Source organism: Hypanus sabinus, chromosome 11, assembly GCF_030144855.1.
Source record: "Hypanus sabinus isolate sHypSab1 chromosome 11, sHypSab1.hap1, whole genome shotgun sequence".
Taxonomy (NCBI): Eukaryota; Metazoa; Chordata; class Chondrichthyes; order Myliobatiformes; family Dasyatidae; genus Hypanus; species Hypanus sabinus.
The window spans coordinates 52,362,400-52,387,477 of record NC_082716.1 but is presented as its reverse complement, the minus strand read 5'-3'; the positions used below and the strand labels follow the sequence as shown (position 1 = coordinate 52,387,477).

The 25,078-nt window shown below is 38.0% G+C and overlaps 1 protein-coding gene across 1 annotated transcript in view; it reads right to left on the bottom strand.

The window, feature by feature from the left end:
• Positions 1-25,078, bottom strand: part of scp2a (sterol carrier protein 2a) — a 105,363-nt gene that overhangs the window by 62,610 nt on the left and 17,675 nt on the right. The window contains exons 6-10 of the mRNA XM_059984326.1: positions 22,980-23,106; positions 18,350-18,413; positions 16,053-16,139; positions 12,993-13,143; positions 6,191-6,338 (exon numbers count right to left, since the gene is read on the bottom strand). Coding sequence (XP_059840309.1) covers positions 6,191-6,338; positions 12,993-13,143; positions 16,053-16,139; positions 18,350-18,413; positions 22,980-23,106 — 577 coding nt within the window. The remainder of the gene's footprint in view (positions 1-6,190; positions 6,339-12,992; positions 13,144-16,052; positions 16,140-18,349; positions 18,414-22,979; positions 23,107-25,078) is intronic.

Genomic DNA, 25,078 nt, shown 5'->3' with positions numbered 1-25,078 from the left:
ATTAATTTTTAAGACTTTTGAAATAATATTTAAGATATCTTTCCAATAATTTTGTAAACAAGGACAAGACCAGAACATATGAGTCAATGAAGCAATATCAGAATGACATCTATCACAGGTTGAGTTAAGATGAGAGTAAAATCGAGCCAGTTTATCCTTAGACATATGAGCTCTATGTACAACCTTAAATTGTATTAGGGCATGTTTAGCACAAATAGAGGACGAATTTACCAATAATAAAATTTTTTCCCATTGCTCAGTAGATATAAGACAATGCAACTCTTCTTGCCATTCCTGCTTAATTTTTTCTGATACATCTAACTATAAATTCATGATCATCTTATAAATGATGGCTACTAAACCCTTTTGATAAGGATTAAGGGCTAAAATTCTATCTGTAATGTCCAATGGACATTCTTTCGAAAAAGACTAACTCATTATACAAAAAATTTCTAACTTGCAAATATCTAAAAAAATGGGTTTTAGGTAAATTATATTTATTAGATAGCTGTTCAAAGGACATAATGTTATCATCCAGAAACAGATCACGAAAACATGTTATACCTTTTATTTTCCATAAAAGAAAAGCTTGATCCATAGATGAAGGCCAAAAAAAATAATTAGATATTACAGGACATGATAAAATAAATTTATTCAAACCAAAAAATTTACGAATTTGAAACCAAATTCGTAATGTATATCTGACTATAGGATTAGTTATCTGTTTATTCAATTTGAATAAAGAAAAAGGAAGTGAAGATCCTAACATTAAAAGCAATGAAAAATCTTGCACAGATTTACATTCCAAATTTACCCATTGTGGGCAAGTAGCTAGAGTCCATTCTTGTGTCCAGAATATTAAATACCGTATATTTACTGCCCAATAGTAAAATCTTAAGTTTGGTAAAGCCAAGCCGCCCTCCTTCTTAGGCTTCTGTAAATATTTTTTACCCAATCTAGGGTTTTTGTTCTGTCACAAATAAGAAGATATTTTAGAGTCAATAGTATCAAAAAAAGCTTTAGGAATAAAAATTGGTAATGCTTGAAATAAATATAAGAATTTAGGTAGTATCATCATCTTAATAGCATTAACTCTATCAACCAATGACAAAGATAGTGGAGACCACCTAATAGCAAGTTGCTTAATTTGATCAATTAAAGGTAAAAAGTTAACCTTAAATAGCTCTTTATGTTTTTTTAGTAATTTTAATACCTAGGTAAGTAAAATAATCTGTAACAATTTTATATGGTAAATCTTTATAAATTGGAACTTGCATATTTAATGGAAATAGTTCACTCCTGTTAAAATTCAATTTATAACTAGAAAAATTACTAAATTGAGCAAGCAAAGACGAAATAGCAGGGATAGATTTTTCAGGGTCAGATATATATAATAACAAATCATCAGCGTACAATAATACTTCATACGTCCTCTCCCCACGGGTAATACCCAGTATATTAGGTGATTTCCGAATAGCTATAACCAACGGTTCTAAAGCAATGTCAAATAGTAAAGGACTTAAAGGGCAACCTTGCCTCGTACCACGAAATAACTGAAGAAAAGGGGATCTTTGATTATTGGTAAAAACCGAAGCTAAAGGTTTATGGTATATTAATTTAATCCATGATATAAATTTTGAACTAAAATTAAATTGTTGCATTGTAGTAAATAAATATGGCCATTCAACTCTGTCAAATGCTTTTTCAGCATCTAGAGATATAACACATTCTGGTATTTTAGATGAAGTATAAATAATATTAATTAATTTTCTAATGTTAAAAGATGAATAGTGATTTTTAATAAATCCAGTCTGATCTTCAGAAATAATTCGAGGTAATATATTTTCTAATCTAATAGCCAAAATTTTACTGAAAATCTTAAAATCCGTATTTAATAAGGATATAGGTCAATAGGATGCACATTCAGTAGGGTCTTTATCTTTTTTAAGAATTAAAGAAATAGAAGCTTCATAAAAAGATTGTGGTAGTTTACCTACAATTAATACATCTTCAAAAATTTTACAAAGCCAAGGAGAAAGTATAGAAGAAAAAGATTTAAAAAATTCTACAAGAAAACCATCTGGACCAGAAGCTTTACCAGAATTCATTAAAGAAATAGCCTTTTCTATTTCAGATTCTGTAATAAGTGTATCTAAAATTACATTATCCTCAACAGTTATTTTTGGAATATTCAATTTCCTTAAAAATTTGTTTATTATAGAAGAGTCCTTAGTGAATTCTGATTGATATAAGGAGTTATAAAAATCTTGAAAGGCTCTATTTATCTCTTTGTGGTCGATCGTTAGAGTACCATCTTGTTTATGAATTCTAGTAATCTGTCGTTTATCCGAAACAATTTTCAATTGGTTAGCCAATAATTTACCAGACTTATCTCCATGCATATAGAATTGAGTTTTTGATTTAATTAACTGACTTTCAATCGAAGAGGATAATAATAAACTATGTTCCATTTGAAGTTCCACTCTTTCTTTATAAAGTTCTTTACTTGGAGTCATTGAGTAAATTTTATCAATTGCTTTGATTTTATCAACTAATGTTAATATTTTAGAATTAGTTCGTTTCCTAACTCAGAGTATGAAATAATCTGTCCACGAATATATGCTTTAAAAGTATCCCACAAAATTCCACTAGAGATCTCTACTGTAGAATTTGTTGCGAAAAAACAAATCAATTTGTTGTTTAATAAAGTTAACAAAATCTAAATCCTGCAATAAAATAGGATTAAACCTCCAAAATTTAGTATTGACAAATGAATCCGTTATTTTAATAGATAACTTCAGAGGTGCATGATCAGATATGGTAATACAGTCATATTTACAATCAGTAACATCTGTGAGTAAATGGTGATCAATGAAAAAGTAATCAATTCTTGAGTAATTATGATAAACATGGGAAAAGTATGAAAACTCTTTGTCATTAGGGTGAAGGAAATGCCAAATTTCACAAATAGCTGAATCAATCATAAAAGAGTTAATAAGAGAAGCCGATTTATTCGGAAGAGTTTGGGTAGGCTTGTCCATCACAGAGTTTAAACAACAGTTAAAATCCCCACCCATTATCAGTCTATATTGATTCAGATTAGGAAAAGATGTAAATAAGCATTTTAAAAATTCAGGACAATCAGTATTTGTAGCATGAACGTTAACTAGAACAACTTTTTGATTGAAAAGTAGACCAGTAATAAGCAAAAATCTACCTTGTGGATCTGAAATTGTTTCATGATGTATAAAAGAAGTTGATGAGTCTATAAAAATAGAAACACCTCTTACTTTGGCTTGCGAATTTGCGTGATACTGTTGGCTCTTCCAAAACCTAAAAAAACGTTGACTATCCACCTTCCTTACATGAGTCTCCTGCACAAAAATAACATTAGCATTCACTCTATGGAATACTTTGAATATTTTTTTCCGTTTGATCGGATGATTTAAACCATTAGTATTCCAAGAAACAAAATTAATAATCCTATCCATATTGACAATATTTATTACAGTTAACATATAAGTTAAAAAAAAAAGTGAACTCATGAACCCGGAAGAAGGAAGTGAGTTCAAGGAGAAACCGGAAGTCACGGCACTGCAACCATTTTTGTAGTTTCATATAGGCCCATGAAATAAAACTATGCAAAAAGCAAGCAAAAAGAAAAAAAAGAAAAAGAAAATTCCCCTCCCTCCACCCTCGAAACCCCAGGAAAAAAGCCAAAAAGAGGGAAGCAGGCAATCTAATACTAAAATTACCCCCATGTCTCAAGACGGCAACTCAGACAAAAAAAATTGAAAAAAATACAAACAACCCATATTATAAAAAAGGATTAATATAACAAAAGTTAAAATATAAAATTAGTATTATATATATATATATATATATATATATATATAAATAAATAAAACAAAAGGGTTAAAAAAATTAAATTGATAAAACCCATAAATAAATACTACTAAAATAGTATTTTAAATGAGAATTTAAAACTTTCAAACTCATCAAAACGAATATGACGTTCCAGGCACTAAAGTCTGTCGGGAAGAAGAAACGCCATTTTATTATTTTTTTAAAAAATCTTAATATTTAAATGTTAAAAATATAAAAAAAGCTTATACAAACTTAAAAAAGGAACCCTAATCAGTTATTTTCAAGGTTAATAGATTAGTAAAATATAAAAAAATAATAAAATCAGAATAGACCAAAAAAAAGAGAACTTTTACAATATATAAAAAATACATGTCAGCCATACCTAAAAAAAAACATCATTCTGTAAGAGATCGAAATTTATAGACTAATTATTACATTAGTCAATGCAATAGAGTGTCATTGTTCCAAAAAACTTTGAGCGTCCGCTGGAGATTTAAACAGTCGAACAGTTCCTTCTCCAGAAGTAACTCTCAGATGTGCTGGAAATAACAGCGCTTGCTTGTAGCCTTCCTGGTGAAATTTAGACATAACCGATCTAAAAGCCATTCTTGCCCTTAAAACTTCAGGGCTATAATCTTCCAAAATACGAAATTTGAATTCTTTAAAGTTAATCATACCCTTTTTCTGAGCGGCTCGAATCAGTCGCTCTTTGATACGAGGGTAATGGATCCGGAGAATTACATGCCGTGGTTTATCTGAATCAGAATGACAGTGAGAGATACGGTGAGCACGATGGATTATTGGAGGAGAGTCCAGAACATCTGAACCGAAGACATCCATTAGAAGTTTAGAAAAGTCAACGGTAAGATCACCGCTCTCAAACTTTTCCGGAATCCCAATTAGCCAAAGATTTTGCCTTCGAGAGCGATTTTCAAGATCAATAATTTTAGATTTATAACGATCCATCTGTTGAGAAGTCGAAGCTTGCTCTTGTTTCAAAGTTTCGATAATATGTTCTTTCTTCCGAGCGGCTTCTTCAAGTACCAAAATATTTGCTTGTTGTTTTTGTAGTTCCAGTGAAAGCGTTTTAAGTTCTCCTTCGAATGATTTTAAACGCTCATCAAACGCAAAAAGCTGTTCGGTAATTTTTCTCTGCAGACCCGCAAATTTATCTTCTATAAGCTTTACAATAGTTTCTAAAGTTATCGGTTCTTTCGTCTGTTTCGATTCTTTTGCTTTAGACATTTCAGCGAGTTGAAAATAGATCGAATAGTTAAAAAGAAAAATTCTATATATTTAAACCCCTTTAGAATAAGTAAAAAAAGATCATTTAAGGGGTGTTTGTAGGTTAAAAAGACGTAAAAGGTTTGGAGCAAAGCCAAAAGCGGTTTACTCCATAAGCGCCATCTTGAGACCTGTGAAATTCTTCAGTCCAATTCCAGGCGAGAGAATATGCACAGCACATCTCAATGTTAATTTTAAAAAAAAGATAAAGGAATATTTGGGTATAGAAATGTCATTCATTTACATTAGAGGTGGTGATAGGACCCTCCAAGCTGAGCAATACAGAGGCCATGGATAGTCTCATCCTCTGCGATAAAGGGGAAAGAAGCACTGTAGGAGCCAGCTGAAAGATCACACAAAGCTAGTATCTGAAACAGCGGGTGAGTTATTAAAAACTGGTGTGCACCAGGAGACCAGCCAAAGCTGATACACCAGGGCATAAATCTAGTACAGCTTTTACAAACTCATTTGACAAGATTACAGGTAAAACTACATTTTCATAAGAGAATGGAAGCTACAGGAAGGCTTAATTAAGTAAGAGACTGGATCCTAATTACAGAATAAAATGATTATCCGCAGGTCTAGCAGTAAATCCAACAATAGGCACACGCTGTTACACAATTAGTGAAGTTTCTGAAACTTGGGTGTTGTCACTGCTACATTACATGTCTCTACTTTTGTCTTCAGCTTCCAGTTACTACATTAGCACAATCTACATCACTATTTACTAGTTATTAGCCCTCTCTGTCCTTTCCTCCTATAATTGAAGAAGAAACAAATAATAAAAATAATAAAAGAAGAAACAAATTATGACATCAGCAGATATGCTTCACTACTCTTAAAAAAAGAGCCTAATCCTATCCTACCAAATGAAGACGTTATATTTCTTTATGAAAAATTATGTAGCTCATTGCTAACGGGCACATCGCATTAAACATCTGCTGAGGTTCTTTAGTCTTTCCATCAATCCCCAAATTATTATCATGTCAAGTTATAATACAAATAAAATTTAGGATAATCCACCTGAATCAACAATTACCTTCAGCACAAAGTCCAAGGGCTTCATAAGTGATGAGTTCATTCGCTGAAAAGCAGTCATGAAGTTCAATAACATCCACATCAGTGGGACGCACACCAGATTCATCGTAACATTTTTCTGCTGCTTCCTTTGTCATATCAAAACCAACCTGCAAAACAAAAATAAACAAAGGCCCTTCTAATTTGTTCTTCAGAGCTGTGCATATCACTGGCAGAGCCAGCATCAATTGTGCTTCGTCAAACGGTGAGCCTCTGCAGTCCTCCTGGGAAAGATATCATTTCCACAATAGCACCAGGTGCGGATTTCCAGGATTTAGTTCCAGCAGCAAGGAAGGGTGACACCTGACTATGTCAGGATGATGAACAACTTGGAAGAGAACTTACCACTCCCTTGAGCCTCCTGCCTTTTCCCTTGTTCTCTTGTGTGGATGCAAGAGCAGCCTAGACACACACTGCTCTGATCAGTGTTATGTGGTCTATTACAATCTGATAATTTTATGATCTAATTTTTAAATGGAAACTTAATTATACTGATCAAAATGATTACAGCCAGGATGAATGAAAAGGAACTCCCCACATAGAACTTTGATCTTATACCTATTTCTACTTTTGATCCAAAGTTTCACACATACTCAGAAGTGAAAATCTTGGGCCTGGGAATTGTCTAATATTTACAATTTCATACATAGTTATTTTAAAAGCCCACAGAGTAAAATTTGATTAATCAGTAACCAAATACCACTTTCTAGACACTTTAATGTTGGGAATGACCACTTTCTGGTCATTTTCATCATTAAACTGTTGCAAGTGGTGGGAACAGCCAATACTTACCTCAGTGGATGAAGAAATATAAAACTGCATCTCTTTCATACTAAACCCACCTGATCCCACCCCATTTGGCCAATACCACATAACCAGAATAAACAGTTAAAACAATCATTGGTGGCAAGTTACAGATAAACCTACTACTACCTATGGTAATAAACATAGCTGACAAAAATTCTATGTCTAAACGAGGTAAAGATTAACACAATGAACATATCACACAAAATAATCCTGTCATCAAGCCAAAGTATTAGGTGCAACAGATGTTTCTATATTCTTCAGTCCAAAGTCATTTGTCTGTAATCTCAAACAGCTTTGTAGATTCTAATGTCTGTAAAAAGCACCAGTTTCCGAGATAGACAATTTGAGGATTTGCCGACTCTATTAAAAGTTCATGGATTTTCTTTGAGAATACTGGGTTTTAATTTCGATAGCATCTGGTGCATCGGGCACCAGGATCTGAGTATTTAGGAACATTCGTGGAATTTTACATTTGCTTGAACATCTTGGTGATTGTCACAGAATTTAAAGAGTGAAAACCGTCCTGAGGAAAAACGTTCCATCATTGCACTTCCGTGTTACGTTTCCCAATGGCTGTTTCAGAAGTAAAGATCAGCTCCTCTCAGAGCATTCAAGTCACGACTGATCATGTGTTCATGCTTCTTGGAATTCGTGAGAAGACATGTTCCACATCTTCATGGAGTCCATGTCCACTTTTATCAGGGATTATTAAGGTTGTACGTAGGTACTAATAATATAAGCATACATCATGTAAGAGAATAGAATTATTTTCCATAACATTTTCTTTTGTTAGTCATCAGAAGTAGTACATGTACCTGTAATAAAAATAACATTCATTGCATGCTATTTTTGATATCCAAGAAAGTAAATCTTATGAATATCAAAAATGCTGAGTCACAGGTCACAAGGAAGTGAATTTAATCAAGAAAAGTTTTAAAGCAAGGTTTGAAACCAGAAGATTATTTCCACTATTCAGAATCCAAATGATTCAAATGTTATTTTCCCTTCTTTACAACCTTCCTCACATTGATAAACTCCAGACCCATCATTAACTCAGTGTCATTCCAGGACTGCCATACTTCACTATTCCCTTAACAACACCACCGGACTATTAATGCAATTTACTCTGTTGCCTTTGCCTCAAGCCCCTACTCCTAAATCTTCTCAGTCAGTTGGAATTCTGGAGAACATTAATAAAATGCACCATCTCTGTTCAGAATGCTTCCAAAATTGAGTTCCAGTAACTAACCCCTACCCATGAGATACTGCTAATTCATAAATGCTGTATTTCTTGGCTTCATGTTTGGTTATCGTAATGAAACACAGGGTACATTATTCTCCCATTGAACTGTATGTGTTGATACTTCCACATTATTCATCTGAAATCAGTAACACCATTGAAGAGATTGAAAACCATCCGTGTTCGGTTTCAACACCTCCCTCTGTAATTGGATTTTGGAATCCTGACATAGAGACCACAGACAGTCCGTATTGCCAGCGATATCTCCAGCTCCATCATGTTGAGTGCCCCCCCAGGTCTGCGTGCTCAGCCCACTCCTGTTCACACTGCTAACGCACGACTATGCTGCCAAATGCCTTTCTCGCCACATCATTAAGTTTACTGAGAACACAACAGTGGTTGGCCTCAACAGCAACGTGGCACGAATGGAGGAGGCAGAGCAGCCTGTAGACTGGTGCAAACACAACAGCCTGAGTCACAATGTGGACAAGACTAAAGAAGTGACTGTGGACTTCAGACTCACCACTCCCAAATGCACATCAACGTGTTGTCCATGGAGAGTCACAAACATTAAGTTTCTTACTGATGATCTCATCACCTCTTTAGCCATGAGAGCGGAGTAGTGCCTCCACTTCCTGAGGAGACTAAGGCAAGTGAAGCTACCCCCACCCCCAATCTCAGCATATTCTACCTGAACACAGTCGTGAGTGTCCTCACTGGCTGCATCACTGTTTGGTGTGTGAATTGCAGTGCATTAGATCACAAGCCTTGCAACTGATAGTGAGGACAGCTGAAAACATCATTGAAGTCTCCCCTCCTCCATTTGGGACATATACCAGAACCACTGTATATGCAGTTCATCCAGCATTGTCAAAAGGGACCTCTGCTATTCTTTCCACAACCTACTGCCAGGAGGAAGGTGCTGCAGGACAAGAACTATAACTGTCAGGTTGAGTAACAGCTTCTTCCCCACAGGCTGTTAGACTTCTTAACCCCCCGCTGCACACCCGTATACCCTGTCTGAATGCCCTGCCGATAACCAACCACACACACACTTACTTACTTACTTACTTCTTCTTCCATTGTCCATCGAAATCCGATGACGATGTCCACTCCTTTAACGGTGAGATCTTTGATGACAGTACAGTCCTATCCTGGACCCACAAGCACTATTGCAGGTGGGACATATATATGTGGTGGTAGTGATGGCAACCATGGCTGCATTTCTCCTGGCTCTCTTCTGCTGTCTTCTGGTTGTTCTTTCCATCTCCAGTATACAAACCCCATCCCTACACAGGTGTCGCTGAGCAATACGGTCAGCAGTAACATCCTCCAGGTCCCCGGGTCTGATCTTGCACTTCCTTAAAGCATTCTTCATCTGATCCTTATAGCGCTTCTTCAGCCCTCCAGCTGAGCATCGACCACAATGTAGCTGGCCCTATAACACCCTGTGGGGTAGCCGACATGGGGGTATCCTTATTGCGTGCCCCAGCCACTGCAGCTGATCATGGCCTGAATACTTCTGCAGTTGGTCTTTACAAGTATTTCAGTGTGAGGCACTTGCTCACGCCAGGTAATTCCCAGGATGCACTGAAGGCAGCTTATGTGGAAGCACTCCAAAGACTTGATGTGACGGCTATAGGTTACCCAAGCTTCACAGCCGTAAGGAGGGTGGTGACACAGACCGCTTGGTATAGGGCAACCTTTGTGGAGGGACAAAGGCTCCTGTTCTGAAAGACTCTACACCGAAGTCTCCCAAAGGCAGCTGATGCCTGTTTAATGCGGCTCTGGATGTCGTTGTCAATGCCGCTATCCTCAGAGAGAGTGCTCCCCAGATATTTGAAAGATGGCACTACTGACAGCTTTCCAGCACCAACAGTGAAGGCAGGTAGGGTGGGTGGGACACTGGTCCTCCATTGGCAAACCATTTCTGTCTTGGTGGTATTGACAGTCAGCCCCATCCTGCTGTACACTCTCACTGCCACAGCAAGGACAGTCTGAAGATCCTCCAGAGTATGGGCCACAAGAGCACAGTCAGTTGCGTACTGCAGCTCCTGGACCCGTTCTCTGCGGAGTTTGGTGGTTGCATGGAGCCTGCTGATGTCAAAGAGGTTGCCATCTAATCGGACGTCCACTGCCCTAAATCACAAAATCACAGACATACTCTCATTCTGCAATGATCACTTGTTTTTCTTGTTGCTGTTTTCACATATTTATATGACTGCTTGTTTTATCAATAGTGCCCTGTCTTACATAAACATGCCACTTGTACTTTACGTCAACCTGTCGACCTTTAGGCCATGTTACTCGGACTTGTGATAATTTTATTTCACGGGTGTATACACTGGATTGTTCTTTTGACCCCCGATACGCAAACAACACAGTGCTGACTGCTATTTCTAAAGAGAAGCTCCGAGAAATGCTAGATAAAGTCTTTGAAGAAAGTGCAAAGAGAGGATTGACCATCAACTGCAAGAAGATTGAATGTATGGTTGTCACAAAGTAGGAAGAAATACAGAAATGTGAACTGAAAGTGGGCAACAAAATAAACTTGGAGGTTCAATTACTTGGGGAGCATAGTAACATCTGACAATAGGGCTAATGTTGAAATTAGAAGGAAGATTGGGATTGCTAAATGCATGTTCCAGTGTTTGAGCAAGATACTAAATCGTGACAATTTCCATGGGTACAAAACTCAGTGTAGCAGTGCTATGCTCATTCTTCACTAACAAATGGAAGCGAATATTGGACAATATCAAAGTAAAATGAGGGAAGACTCAAAGGTGCAGAAACGTGGTTTTTGAGAAAGATGATGAAAATATCGTGGAAGAACAGTGTAACAAATGAGGAAGTGTTGTGAAAAGCCGGAATAAGAAGAGAGCTGATATCATTAATCAGGAAACAGCAGCTATAATTTCTGGGGCATTTACTGAACAAAGAGAAATTTAAGCAACTTACGGTGATGGGAAAAATCATTGGAAGAAAAAGTCACTCCACAGCAGATGACATTCATGAGTTACATCAAGAAATGGACAGGCAAAAGTTTTGAAGAGTTTATTAATACTTCACAGATTAAAGACAGATGGAAGACCATAGTAGCCTACATTCTTTGACACGGCACATAATGATAATGATGATAATGTGCTAGATTATAACTATGTACTGTGTGTTTTGAACCTAGGCCCCAGAGGAATGATGTTTCATTTAGCTGTATACATGTGTATGGTTGAATGACAGTAAATTTAAGTCAAACATGCAACTAACAACAAGCCATAGCAACTTGACTGATATGGCTATTTACAGAAAACCACATGGAAGGCATTATTTGATTTAAATCCTTCACAAATTTGTAGTAATGCTTGGTACACTTCACCTTTAATATGAACCCTGCAATGCAAAGCTCTGTTGATAAGTTTCTTTCCAAAAGTGAGACATCTCCACCTAATGGCTAACTTCGGAACTGAATCCCATCTCTAAGGTTTGTCTTCGCTGTCTTCAGAATTGACACCAGAATCCATCCATTTCTCTTCCCCTCTTTCGTTGAAATCCTGATGAAGGTTCTTGGCTGAAATGTCGACTGTTTATTCCTCTCCATAGATGCTACATGACTTGCTGAGTTCCTCCACCATTTTCTGTGTTTTGTCCATCATGCTGTTTTCTATTTCAATTGTTACATAGGCTAGGACCATTAAGCTAGGGACCACTGCTTCATTCTCCCTTCTATCCTACATTTAAAACAATGGTGACATTTTACACCACTTTTCCTTCTCTAAAGTATTGCAATTAATATAAAATATTAGTTACCACGCACAGAGGGAATTTGTTATGTTCCAATGCAACCTTCCTTCCAAAAACTCAAATTCACTGTTTATTTTTTCCAGAGATATACTGTCATAGCCAGTGAATGTCACTATAACCAATTTATGGATCCCACAAATATTGATTGCGATTACATGATGGAAATACACTAATCAGTAAGGTAGATTAATGAGTTTCATTGATCCTGATGTTAGATTCTACCCTTAATCTTTCTTTCACTCTCAGAAACCTTTGGAATTGGTATTAGCACTAACAATTAGCTGAGGCAATTTTAAGTTATTTTTCATTTTTCTCCTTTAAAGTCAGTCATTACAGCACAACCTCAATATTATTAACAAGTTATGGTCCAGTTGAGAACATGATCCTACTATTTTCAATAACTGATGGCTGGAGTTTATGCCAGTGAGTGGAATCATTTACTCTTGGAGGTTCTAGTCTGCAGGATACAGATTTCAATTTGATCTCAAATCACAAACAATAGTTTCATTTCTGGCTGGAATAGGTTTGCAATAGGTAAATTGACAATTCATAACAGGCAGGTGCTATTTCAACACTATCTTGAAAACTATGCAATAAGAGAACCTACTTCAGATTCAACTCTGAAGACCAGGGTATCAAAACAGCAAATCTGTTTTCAGATGTTCACGTTTATTAATAAACAGCAACCAATGGCTTTCAAAGGGACTACGGCTCACAGGCAGCATGAACACTTGTTAAAATAGTACTGGAGTGAGTGAAAATAGTTCAAGCATTGCATTATCCATGCCCTGCCCAAACCACTCATCTTGGTTTGGAAAAAATGAAAATTCAAAAAAAATTGTAACTTAAAAATCTTAAAATATTGCATACAAGTAGTTCTTCCATTTACAAAGATCAGACATAACATTGAAAATCCTACCGCCTTAATGCAACTGTTTTCTTGAAAGGTGCTGGCCAAATCCGTTATCATTTCCTGGGCAACGATTTCAACAGCTTTGGACTCCAGACCATGTCTCCGTACAAATTTCTCACTTGCCAGAATTGCTGCTCCTGCCCCATTAGATGTTGGGCTAGTTAGCAAAAAAGAAATCACAAAATAAGTCAAAACGTGGAAATATTTCTCTATTTATTTTGATTACAGTAAATTCATCAAACAAAAATTCAAAAAATTCTGGGATAGAAGAGCTTTGTTTAACTGCTATTTTGGCCCCGACTTTCATGACCCTTCCTGATTTTACTGTACTGCATTCCTAGCAGTTGTCCTTTATGTGTGGTCATAAACAAAGGTTTTAAATCATGAAAAAGCATCATCAAATACCACCAGCACCAAACTCATCCACCACTATCTCCAGATACATCCTCAACTAGGAGCTGACAGGATCAGGCAGTGACAGTCCTGGCAAGATGGCACCAGCGACATGTTGCAGACAGCTCACCAAACTACTATATACTCTTCTTCTTTGAGACATACTTCTTTTCAATTGTGGATCAGTTGCAGCCTGTAATTTCTCTCTTAAGGATGTATTTTTGAATTTTTAAGCTGTACTTCTGTGAGCAAGATTAAAATTGTTGAAGACACCATCTGTCTGCATTTGACCGGTCACCCTCTCTTCTCGCTACTGCCATTAAGTGGTAGGTGCAGAAGTCACGGGTCACACAACACCAGGCTCAGGGGCAGTTGTTGCCCTTCAGCCTCTGGGCTCCTGGACGAACTTCACTTGCCTCAGCGCTGGATGTACTCCACAGCTGCGGAATCACTTTTCATGTTCTCTGTCCTTGTTTACTTTCTATCCCCCCCTTTTTGTGCAATTTGATTAAGCTGCTTCAGTGCTGTACAGACTTTGCAGCTGTTGGGCTCCTGGGCTGGTTTTACATTCCTCAGCAGATCCAAGGCTGTTGACTTATGTTCAGGGTCACTGTGGCTAATGTTCTGAGTTTTATTTGCTTATTTTTTATTATTTGCAAGATCTGTTCTTTTTCTTCCCCCCCACACATTGGGTGCTTGATGGCCTTTGTTTTGTGAGGTTTCTCTTTAAGCAGATTCTACTGTGCCTCTTCGTTTTGTGGCTGCCTGCAAGAAGATGGATCTTCAAGGTTGTGTACTGTATACGTACTTTAATAATAAATGTACTTTAATTGAACTTTAATGTCCAATCAAAAGGGTATCCTCAACAAACTGGATCCCATGATACTTCCCAGCACCAATGACCATCTCATGCTGTCAGATGATGAATTGGAATTCTCTTCCCGAAATAAACAAAGACAGATATTCATTGTCAGTTGTCAAGAGAGTCATGTTGTACCTTTGACCAAGCGGCAAAGTCCTGAAGGACATGCTAGTGAGATATGATCTACAATAGGTGTTGACACAACTTGAGTAGAGATAAACCTAGTTGACCTCATTCTCACCAATTCACTTTCTGCAGATGTAACTGTCATGGCAGCATTAGTGAGAGTGACAAATCAGATGAGAGCACACCCTACCCACATCACGCAGTTTAGCAAAACCACCACAAAACTGAACAGATTAAAATGAACAGTGGGGTGCCAAGACAACAAATGCATTTTCCGGTAGACCAAAACTAGACATCCTTTGGCATATACATGTAACTTCATGTTTATCATATCTCTCCTACATCATTAGTAACAATAAAGGGATCAAGGCCAATTCGAAGTACAGAAGTTGGAAGCAGCACCAAACATACCTCATAACAATGTCTCAAACTGATGAAACTGAAAAACAGGACTACAAAGCAACATTGGAGTTAAAGGTTATGTCAGAGGGTGATTCCTCCCCGCCCATCAGCATAACAGTTTAAATTCTTCTTTCTAATGCTTCTTCTTTCCCTTCCAAGGTGGCTGGGGTCCTGTCAGAGTCCATGATCTACAGCTGCACACAAACTACAGTTCTTCATGCTGGCGTGTTCCCGTTCTTGAAGCTCGCTGATTGGCCAATTTCAATATCTCCAGGAGCAGCCTGGGGACAGGCACCTTCGGGGTGCGGCCTCACACAGCCCTGTGGACTCATTTTCTCACTTGTGGCGCGAACTGAGATGTCACAGGAGACCGGAACACCAAAATACTGGATACAGCTATCGGAGGCCTCTGTACTTGCTCACACTCTCTCTCTCTCTCTCTCTCTCACAATGGTGAGAGAGTTTGCTGTCAATTCTGGAGTCAGGGAAATGAAATAAAAGCAGTGCCTCAGACTGTAACATTGAAACAGCAAGTGATTTGTCTCCCCTCTTGCTGTGGAAGGACTGATACTTCCCTCTCCCTTGTTGGTGAGGGAGAGCCTGTGCCCCATGTTGAATTGTCAGGCGAACAAGTTTTTGTTGGACTGCAGATCATAGTCTCTCTTTAGAAGCTTTGTTATTGCTTGGTGCTGGGCAGTGGGTGCTGATGCTTCCTGCTAGAATAAGCCGGGGGGGGGGGGTGGGAGGGGATATTCCTGATGCTTTAGCTGCTGTTTGTGCATGGAAGGGAGGGGAATTCGCTGTTCTTGTGTTTTTATTTTGTCATCCATTCTTTTTTTTGGGTTTCGTGAATATCTGAGGAGAGTAAGGATTCCAGGTTGTATATTGTATCCATTCTGATATCAAATGGAACCACTGAATATCAACAGCAAAAGCAGTGCGCCTCAGTCAGAGGTAATCCTTAAAGAGCACATCAGCTCAAATCACTCTAAGCCTGTGACAGCGGCAGATAATGAACCAGCAGGTGAAAGGAAGCAGTCTTATGAACGTATTCATATGGTTCATTTTCCTCACAAAAATAGCATATGGACAATAAAGGATCCTGGCTGAGTCAAGAGACCACGTCCAGTCGAGCTGCTGAGACGCCCAGAGACCCTGGAGCAATCTTCCTACCCAAGCAGGCCAGGAGGCAAATGGCCCCATCACTATCCGAGTGACACTTCTGGTTGTTTATTTTAAAAAATGTGACCAGACAACAAACTGAACAAGTAGCCCAAGCTTACCAGCACTGCAGGAGAGTCAGGAATTCAAAGATCTGACGAGACTTCATCACCTGATCAATACTGAACTCCTGTTGGAACTGGGAATATCTAAATTTTAAAAAATATAATTAAAAAGAGGTCCAAATTTGTGATGACTGTACTTCATATTCAATATTTCAACCTTAGAATAGTCAACAAAAATAAGGTTGTTGCAGTTCCTGAATAAACCAAAGAATTGGAGGTATTTGATTTATTTTACCAATCTGAATAGCCACTCTAAGGGAGTAGCCACTCTAAGGGAATAGCCACTCTAAAAGAGGCGGAAGGTATACATTATGGAAAAATAAACAATTGGAGACAAGGATTATGGTAGAAAAGTAGACAAGGCCACTGATTAGATCAACTACAGTACTAAATGAGGGGCTAGCACAAAGGGCTTAATGGCCCAATCCTGCATTTCTTATTGTTATTTTTCCTGTCTTTTTCCCCACCAAATGCCATGACTCATGATCCCTCTAACTCCTCAGACATAACAGCTCAGGCAAATAATCGAACAATGATTCCCATGTTTCTGAAGTAATTTGGAAGGAAAGTAAAAGACAAAGAGATTTATTCTCAGTGAGATGGGATACTCTATGGTTTTGTTTGGAATCAGAATACTTTATACAGAATGTTCCCTTGACGTAATAGTTTGTGGAGTACAAGGTACCGTAGGGTGACAATTAGCACAGTGGTTAGTGTAATGTTTTACTGCACCAGCGATTAGAAGATTGGGGTTCAAATCCCTGTGACTATGTGTTGCTGCCTGGTTTCCTCCCATATTTTTCAAGGAGATGTATAGGCTAAGGTTAGTAAGTTGTGGGCAGGCTATGTTCTCACCTGAAGCACTGTGACATTTCCATGCTGACTGCTTGGGGCTGTGCTGGCCCTCGACACAAAATCATACTTTTCACTGTATGTTTCAATATTTCGATGTATATGTGACAAAGCTAATCTTTAAAAAAAAAATCACTAAATACTGGAAAAAGCCAATGAGTAAAATCTTTTATTTTTTCATCAAGCTTTTTTCTTGTGTTCTTCAACTGACTTTTACTGAAGCCAAAACCAACAGTAGGATCAACTTTCTGGCAATAATTTGTTTTGGATTTAAACTACTAGCCTTGAACCTAAAAGTTAGGTCAAACACACAACAAAATTGTCAGTGTCATCCTAATTCCCCTCTACTACTAATGAAATAAAATTTTGAAAATGACCACCAAAATACTTAATTTCAAGTAAATAAATCCCTCAGAGTTATGAGTGACTAAAATGTAAATTAGTACTTGCAATTTTGGACTATTACAGCCAAAAGCTTCATTATTGAGAGAATATGACAAGATTAATACATCTTGGCTCTAGATATGTTTTTTTAAAAGAAATTTGGGATTATAGATTAATGAAAGCAAACGTGTTCATTCATCATTTCAAATCAAAGATCAAGTTACTTAAAAGTTAAAAGGACATGTCACAATCACCTCTCACATGAACTTCAATAACCTAAACATTCTGAGGTTCTGCAAATAAAAGATAATAACAAGAAGATAAAAAGCTTAATCCTTTGACAGCTAAATGCCAGTGAGAAAAAATATATACAATAAAACATTAATCCTGCAAAATCACATGGGGAGAGTGGACTGAAGATTACAAATGATTTAGAGATATATTTTATGCCCTTGTAGAATAGTCAAAATTCTGACCTGTTTATTATCAAAAAGAGACCAGACCAAGCCAATGACCTCAATGGCAGTCTACAACATCCAAAACTGCGTCACAGCTAACACAGAATTAATACCTTCGCTTCATCCCATAAAAATTCCAAATATTGAAAATATAAAGATTCATTATTTAGATATTCATCACAAGTTTTGGATCCTTTCCAAGGTTTCCAAATTGTCAATATCTTCATTATGCTCAGCCTTTATAACAATTCTGCAACATTAAACTTTTAAAACCATAATTTTTAATAGAAATCTCATCCTTCAAAATTCTTTTCATTATTATTGCCCTGGTTTATGAACATTAAGAACAAGAGAACATAGGAAATAGCAGCAGGAGCAGACCATCTGGCTCATCGTACCTGCTCCACCATTCAATAAGACCATGGCTGATCTGACCATGGATTCATCTCCATCTACCTGCCTTTTCCTCATAACCCTTAATTCCCTTACTATCCAAAAATCTATCCTACTTTGATAGATATCTTTCACCTAGATACACCAACAAAAATAATACAAACATCACTGTCAATGATTAATCAAAAACAAGCAACCTTTACTTACGGGTTATTTATAGAATGTTTGTGATTTTTCCAAGCTATCTTGGCAAAGTGCTCTGGTTTTGTCCCTGCAATTAAAAAAAAACAAGAGGTAATGTACTGGAAACATATCATACTGAATCTTTAAATAGGATGAAATGCAATACAGGCTTTTACAATTCAAGTCTTCCCTCTGCTAACTATGAGGTATCTTTGCAAATCACTCTTCCTGATGCAAGATTTCAACCCAAAAATGTTGACAATTCTTCTTCCCATCAGCAGATTGTTCATTGCTCTGGATATGTTTGCAACTCAAATTAATCTGCATTGAAGTGAATTTAAAACTACTTCGAAGAAGACTACATTGACTCTGTTCTTCAGCCAACTTGCATGGATGTTAACACAGAGAATGAAGACAGACCAACATTTTCAGAGCTTCTATGAGTAATTTATAGATTCCAAGTCATTTCCCAAAAAAGTTGAAGAAAGTTTAAGTGTGAATTTTATACAATGGCAAATTCAAAATTTTTTTAAAAGCCACAGACATTGGCAACACCTAAAAAGAGAGCATGAGTGGATCTAGTCTGTGGAATTAGGCAAATAATAAACAGGAAACTGACTTCTCTCATATTAGAAAGAGGACTGAGGTGAAGATCAGTCCATTACACTCCCACTAAGAAAGTACAATCAGGGTGAGGTGGACTAGATCTTGGAGTCTGCAAAAACATGGAACCAGCAATAATTATTATAAGAAGCAGACAACATTTCTGGTTTTAGTTCCTTTGTCAGAACTCAATGTTGACCACTTTCCTTTCCATAGAAGCTGCCAGATCTGCTGAGTGTTTTTGGTTTAGATTTCCGGCATCTTCGGAAGTTTTGATTGCCAACAGCTGTCAAGAGGATGTTAAAGACTCTCAGGTGAGGACAGCCAGCAGCAAATGCTGTGGTCACAAGGCTGCAAAGAGTTTGGAGAAATACGAGAACTGGGCTGAGAAGAAAATGAGAGCCCGGCAGTTTAAAGCAAGACAGCATAGGTAACATGAGCAAACAGCGAGTGAAAATGAACCTTAAAAGTTAAGTGAGAATAGAAAGGTGTGCAGGTTGTGCAAGAGATCTACAAGAGTATCCATTAGTGTGACATACAGCAGTTAATGATCCTAGATTCTAAAAACTTTGCAAATCCTAATACACCTCTACCGATGTTATTAAAAAAGTGTAGTGTGAAAATTCCCATATAAATGTTTACATAAATATTTTTAATTCACAGAGCTAACTTTGTGATAGCTCACTGAGGAGGAAACCAGAGGTCCATAAACCAGTCCTCATCGGGGAATCAGAGGAGAAGAGGGTCGGCAATTTTAAATTTCTTGGTATTATCATTTCAAAGGGTCTGCTCTGGGTCCAAATAAGCGCCATTGCAAAGTAAGCATGCCAGCACCTCAACTTTCTGAGAAGTTTGTGAAGAATTAGCACGTCATTTAAACTTCCACAAACTACTACAGAATCCCATCTAGGCCTCTTACAGTATGGGCGACCCAGTTGTATACAATCCAGAAATTCCTGGTATGGAAATATCAATGCCCTTGTATAGAAAAGCCTATTAAAAGTAGTGGATATGGCCCAGTCCATCATGGGTAAAGCCCTCCCCACCACTGAGCACATCTACACAGAGCGCTGAAACAGGAAAGCAGCATCTGCCATCAAGGAGCCCCTCCTCCCACACCAACTATCCAGGCCATGCACTCTTCTTGCTGCTGCCATCAGGAAGAAGGTACAGGAGCCTCAGGACACACACCACCAGGCTCAGGAACAGTTATTACCTCTCAACTATCAAGTTCTTGAACCAGAGGGGATAACTTCAGTCAGCTTCCCTTGCCCCATCACTGAACTGTTTCCACAACCTATGAACTCCCGTTTGAGGACTCTTCATCTCATGTTTTGGTTATTTATTGCTCATCTATTATTATTTGTTTTTTTCTCTTACATTTTGTATTTGGACAGTTGTATTTTTGCACATTGGTTTTTGTCTGTCCTCTTGGGTGTGATCGTTCATTGATTCTATTGTGTTTCTTGTATTTACTGTGATTGCCCCACAAGAAAATAAATCTCTGGGTTGTATACGACTGCGACACCTATACTGTAAGAGGACTAGACAGGATAACGAATAAACTTTTCTCGAGCCCGTAAAGAGTTGGGATGGATGGGAAAGTTTGTCAAGTGTATTCAGGAAAGTTTTGTAAGTCAGTACATAGAAGTCCCAAAAACAGAGCAGGCAATATTAGATCTGCTTTGAAGGGATGCCAGGACAGGTGACAGAAGTTTGTGTATCTAGCAATTACTAGCTTTTAATTGCTCTGTATTACTAGCTTTTAATTGCTCTGTATCTAGCAATTACTAGCTTCAAGGTAATTATGGAAAAGGGTAGGTCTGGTCCTCAAACTGATATTTTAAATTGGAGAAAGGACAATTTTGATGGTATCAAGAAGGATCCGTCGAATGTGGGTTGGGACAGGCTGTTTTCTGGCAAAGGTGTACTTGGTAAGTGGGGGTGTTCAAAAGTGAAATTTGAGAGCTGACTGAGGAGGAAACCAGATCTTAAATGGATTTTTTTTCAGCAGTGGTTACTTGGCAAGATGGACACAGAGCTTATATAAGTGAGACAAATCAGCAGAAAGCTCAGGGACCCTATACAGATTACAGAGGAGGAGATGTTTGCTGTCTTGAGGCAAATTCAGGTGGACAAATCCCCAAGGCTTGACAAGTTGTTCCTTCGAACCCTGCGGGAGGCAATTGCAGAAACTGCAAGGGGCTGAGCAGATATTTAAATCATCCTTAGTGACAGGTGAGGTTCCGGAGGATTAGAGGACAGCTATTGTTGTTCAACTGTTTAACAAAGGCTCTAAGGATAAGCCAGGAATTTACAGGCTGGTGAGCCTGACAGCAGTAGTGGGAAAGTTATTGGAAGGTATTCTAAGGGACTGGATACATAAGTATTTGGAGAGACATGAACTAATTAGGGATAGCCAGAATAGCTTTGTGTGTGGTAGGTTGATTTCAAACCAACTTAAAGAGTCTTTTGAGGAGTTTACCAGGAAAGTTGGTGACAGCAAGGCAGTGGATGTTGTCTACATGGACTTCAGCAAGGCATCTGACAAGGTCCTGCAGGGGAAGTTGGTCAAGAAGGTTCAGTCGCTTTGCATTCAAGATGAGGTAGTAAATTGGATTAGACATTGGCTTTGCAGAAGCCAGACAGTGGTAGTAGAAAGCTGCCTCTCTGACAGGAGGCCTGTGACTAGTGAAGTGCCATAGGAAGCATTGCTGGATCCTTCGTTGTTTGTCATCTATATGAATTATCTGCATGATAATGTGATTAATTGGATCCCCAAATTTGCACATGACCCCAAGACTGGAAATGTACTGGGCAGTGAGGAAGATGATCAAAGCCTGCAGCAGAATTTGAACCAGCTGGAATAATGGGCTGAAAAATGGCACATGGAATTTAATGCAGGCAAATGTGAGCTGTTGCGGTTTGCGAGGTCCAACACAGGTAGGCCTTCCACAGAGAATAGTAGAGCACTGAGGAGAGCGGTGGAACAAAGGGATCTGTATTCATTGAAAGTGGCATCACAGATAAATACAGTCAAAAAGAAAGCTTTTGACACATTATCCTTCATAAATCAAAGTAGTGAGTACAGGAGATGGGATGTTACATTGATGTTGTACAAGACATTGGTGAGGCCTAATTCGGAGTATTGTGTGCAGTTTTGGTCACCTCCCTACGGGAAGGAAGTAAGTAAGGTAAAAAGAGTACAGCAAAAGTTTGCTGGGACTGGAAGACCCGAGTTATAAGAAAATATTGAATAGGTTAGGACTTTATTCCCTAGAATGTAGAAAATTGAGGGGAGATTTGATAGAGATATACAAACTAATGAGGGGAATACAAAAGGAAACACACACAGGCTTTTTCCACTGAGGTTGGGTGAGACTACGACTAGCGGTCATGGGCTAAGGGTCAAAGGTGAAATATTTAAGAGGAACATAAAGGGGAAACTTTTTCACTCAGAAGGTGGTGAGAGTGTGGAACGAGCTGCCAGTGCATGGTGGATGCAATTTCGATTTCAACTTTTAAGAGAAGTTTGAAAAGGCACATGGGCAGGAAAGGAATGGAGGGCTATAGTCCAGGTGCAGGTCGATGGGACTAGGCTACTTAAATGGCTCGGCACTGACTAGAGGGGCAAAGGCTTGCTTCTGTGCTGCAGTTTGCTATGACTCCACATGGTGACATAAATGTAAACAATAATAAATTTACTTTGAACTTTGAAGGTTGAGGTATAATTCATGGCTAGACTGCTCAATAAGATAATTGCCCATTTAGCACTTAGTTGTTTGGTGGCTTGCTGTGAGACTTCCTACCTGAACACAATGATCAGTATTAGTAACCCAGCCATAACAGATGTAAAAGCATGCAGACTCGCAGTCCAGTTTCTAAGTGTTGTTAATTGACAACATAATTCTGCCTGAACTGAAATCATCCTCTTTCAGCTAACTGGAGTTTTTAACCAATTTTATAGCTGAATTGTTAAAAATAGATTATCAATCAGCAAATTTAACTGCTTTTAAACTAATTCTGATATCAAGTGTGCAGGTATGGTTACCATATTTCTCCATATGCTCTTTGCCAGCGCTTCCGAATAACTGTGGCGTTATTGGTGCAGCAGATATCCCATACTTATTGTTCAGCACCTCACAGTGTTTGTCCATGGGATTGGTCCTGTCCAGAAACTGAAATACAAATGGCATATAGTCAGATTCCATACACAACACAGTATAATTTATCAGAGAAAATTTACTTGTGTTGACGAATTGGAATTGAATTGAATTGAATTGAACTGACTTTATTACTTACATCCTTCACATACATGAGAAGTAAAAATCTTAACGTCTCCATCTAAATGTGCAAGGTGCAATTTATAGTAATTTATAATAAATAGTATCTACAACAGTATTGTAAATATAACATAGAAATACAATTGTATCAGCATAAATTAATCAGTCTGATGAACTGGTGGAAGAAGCTGTCCCAGAGCCTGTTGGTCCTGGCTTTTATGCTATGGTACAGTTTCCCAGATGGTAGCAGCTGGAACAGTTTGTGGTTGGGATGGCTCGGGTCCACAATAATCCTTCGGGCCCTTTCTACACACCTGTCTTTGTAAATGTCCTGAATAGTGGGAAGTTCACATCTACAGATGCACTGGGCTATCCGCACTACTCTCAGTAGAGACCTGCAATTGAGGGAAGTGCAGTTCCAATACCAGGCAGTGATGAGGCCAGTCAGGATGCTCTCAATTGTGCTTCTGAGAAAAGTTTTTAAGGATTTGGGGGCCCATACCAAACTTCTTGAATCATCTGAGGTGAAAGAGGCGCTGTTGCTTTCTTAACCACACAGCTGGTATGTACAGATGACATGAGATCCTCAGTGATCTGTATGCTGAGGAACTTAAAGCTGTTCACTCTCTCAACCCCAGATCCATTGATGTTAATAGGGTTAGCCTGTCTCCATTCCTCCACAACCAGCTCCTTTGTTTTTGCAACATTGAGGGAGAGGTTGTATTCCTGACACCACTGTGTCAGGGTGATGATTTCTTCTCTGTAGGCTGCCTCATTATTATTTGAGATTAGGCCAATCAGTGTAGTATCATCAGCAAATTTAATTAGCAGATTGGAGCTGTGGGTGGCAACACAGTCATGGATATACAGAGAGTAAAGGAGGGGGCTTAGGACACAGCCCTGTGGGGCACCCGTGTTGAGGGTCAGAGGGAAACAAGATGGGGGAAAAGGCAGGAGAGCAAAACTGAAGCAACACACACAAAATGATGCAAGGACTCAGCAGGCCACGCCAACATCTATGGAAGAAAAAACAACATTGAGATGTGTGTTTAAATATTATTCAAGTAGAGAGCAGATTAGAAATGTTTCAACCAGAAGCAAATTAATTTAATGAAGCAATAGAGCTTTACATAGGTATCAAAAATGGGGTGGGGGACTAAAATTAGGTTTATAAAGATGACAGGCAAAGTTTAGACAGTGCAGATAGAGAAGTTTCAGTTAGAAAGGAAAGAATTGCAACATTCTCAAAAAAACAAGCAGGAGTTGTTGTACAGATGATAAAATCGAGAACAACACACAAACTGCTGCAGGAATTCAGGTGGTCAGGTAGCATCTATGGAAATGAAAAAACAGCATTTCAAGCTGACACTCTTTTTAATAAATACTTTAACCCTAGTGCTGGTGAGGCAAGATTACCAGTGAGTAACTAACACTAGTACTGAAAAAAAAAATTACGCCGTCAATGAACTTACAAGTGCTAATTTGTCTGCTTTGAATGCTTTACATGCAGGAATACTAGGGAAATATACAACAGAAACATCAGAAAAAAATGTAACATGTTATTTCCAAATTACACCAAAACAGCTCACAATGATGAATGTTACATTCCTACTTCATAAAAAAGGTACTGGTGTAAGTCCATTAACAACTGTCATTAGCTCTGTCTAGTGGCAAGAGATCTTAAATTTGAAAAACAGTCTTCCCATACCTTAGAAATTTGGGTTAATTGGGACAAATAACGAACTCATCTAGGACTAATCTGCATCATATTATCTTTCAAAAAATTAGCAGAAAAAATGGAATATAGCAAGCATGGTACAAATGGACTTTCAAATGTTTAATGAAATATAGCATCAGGGATATATTG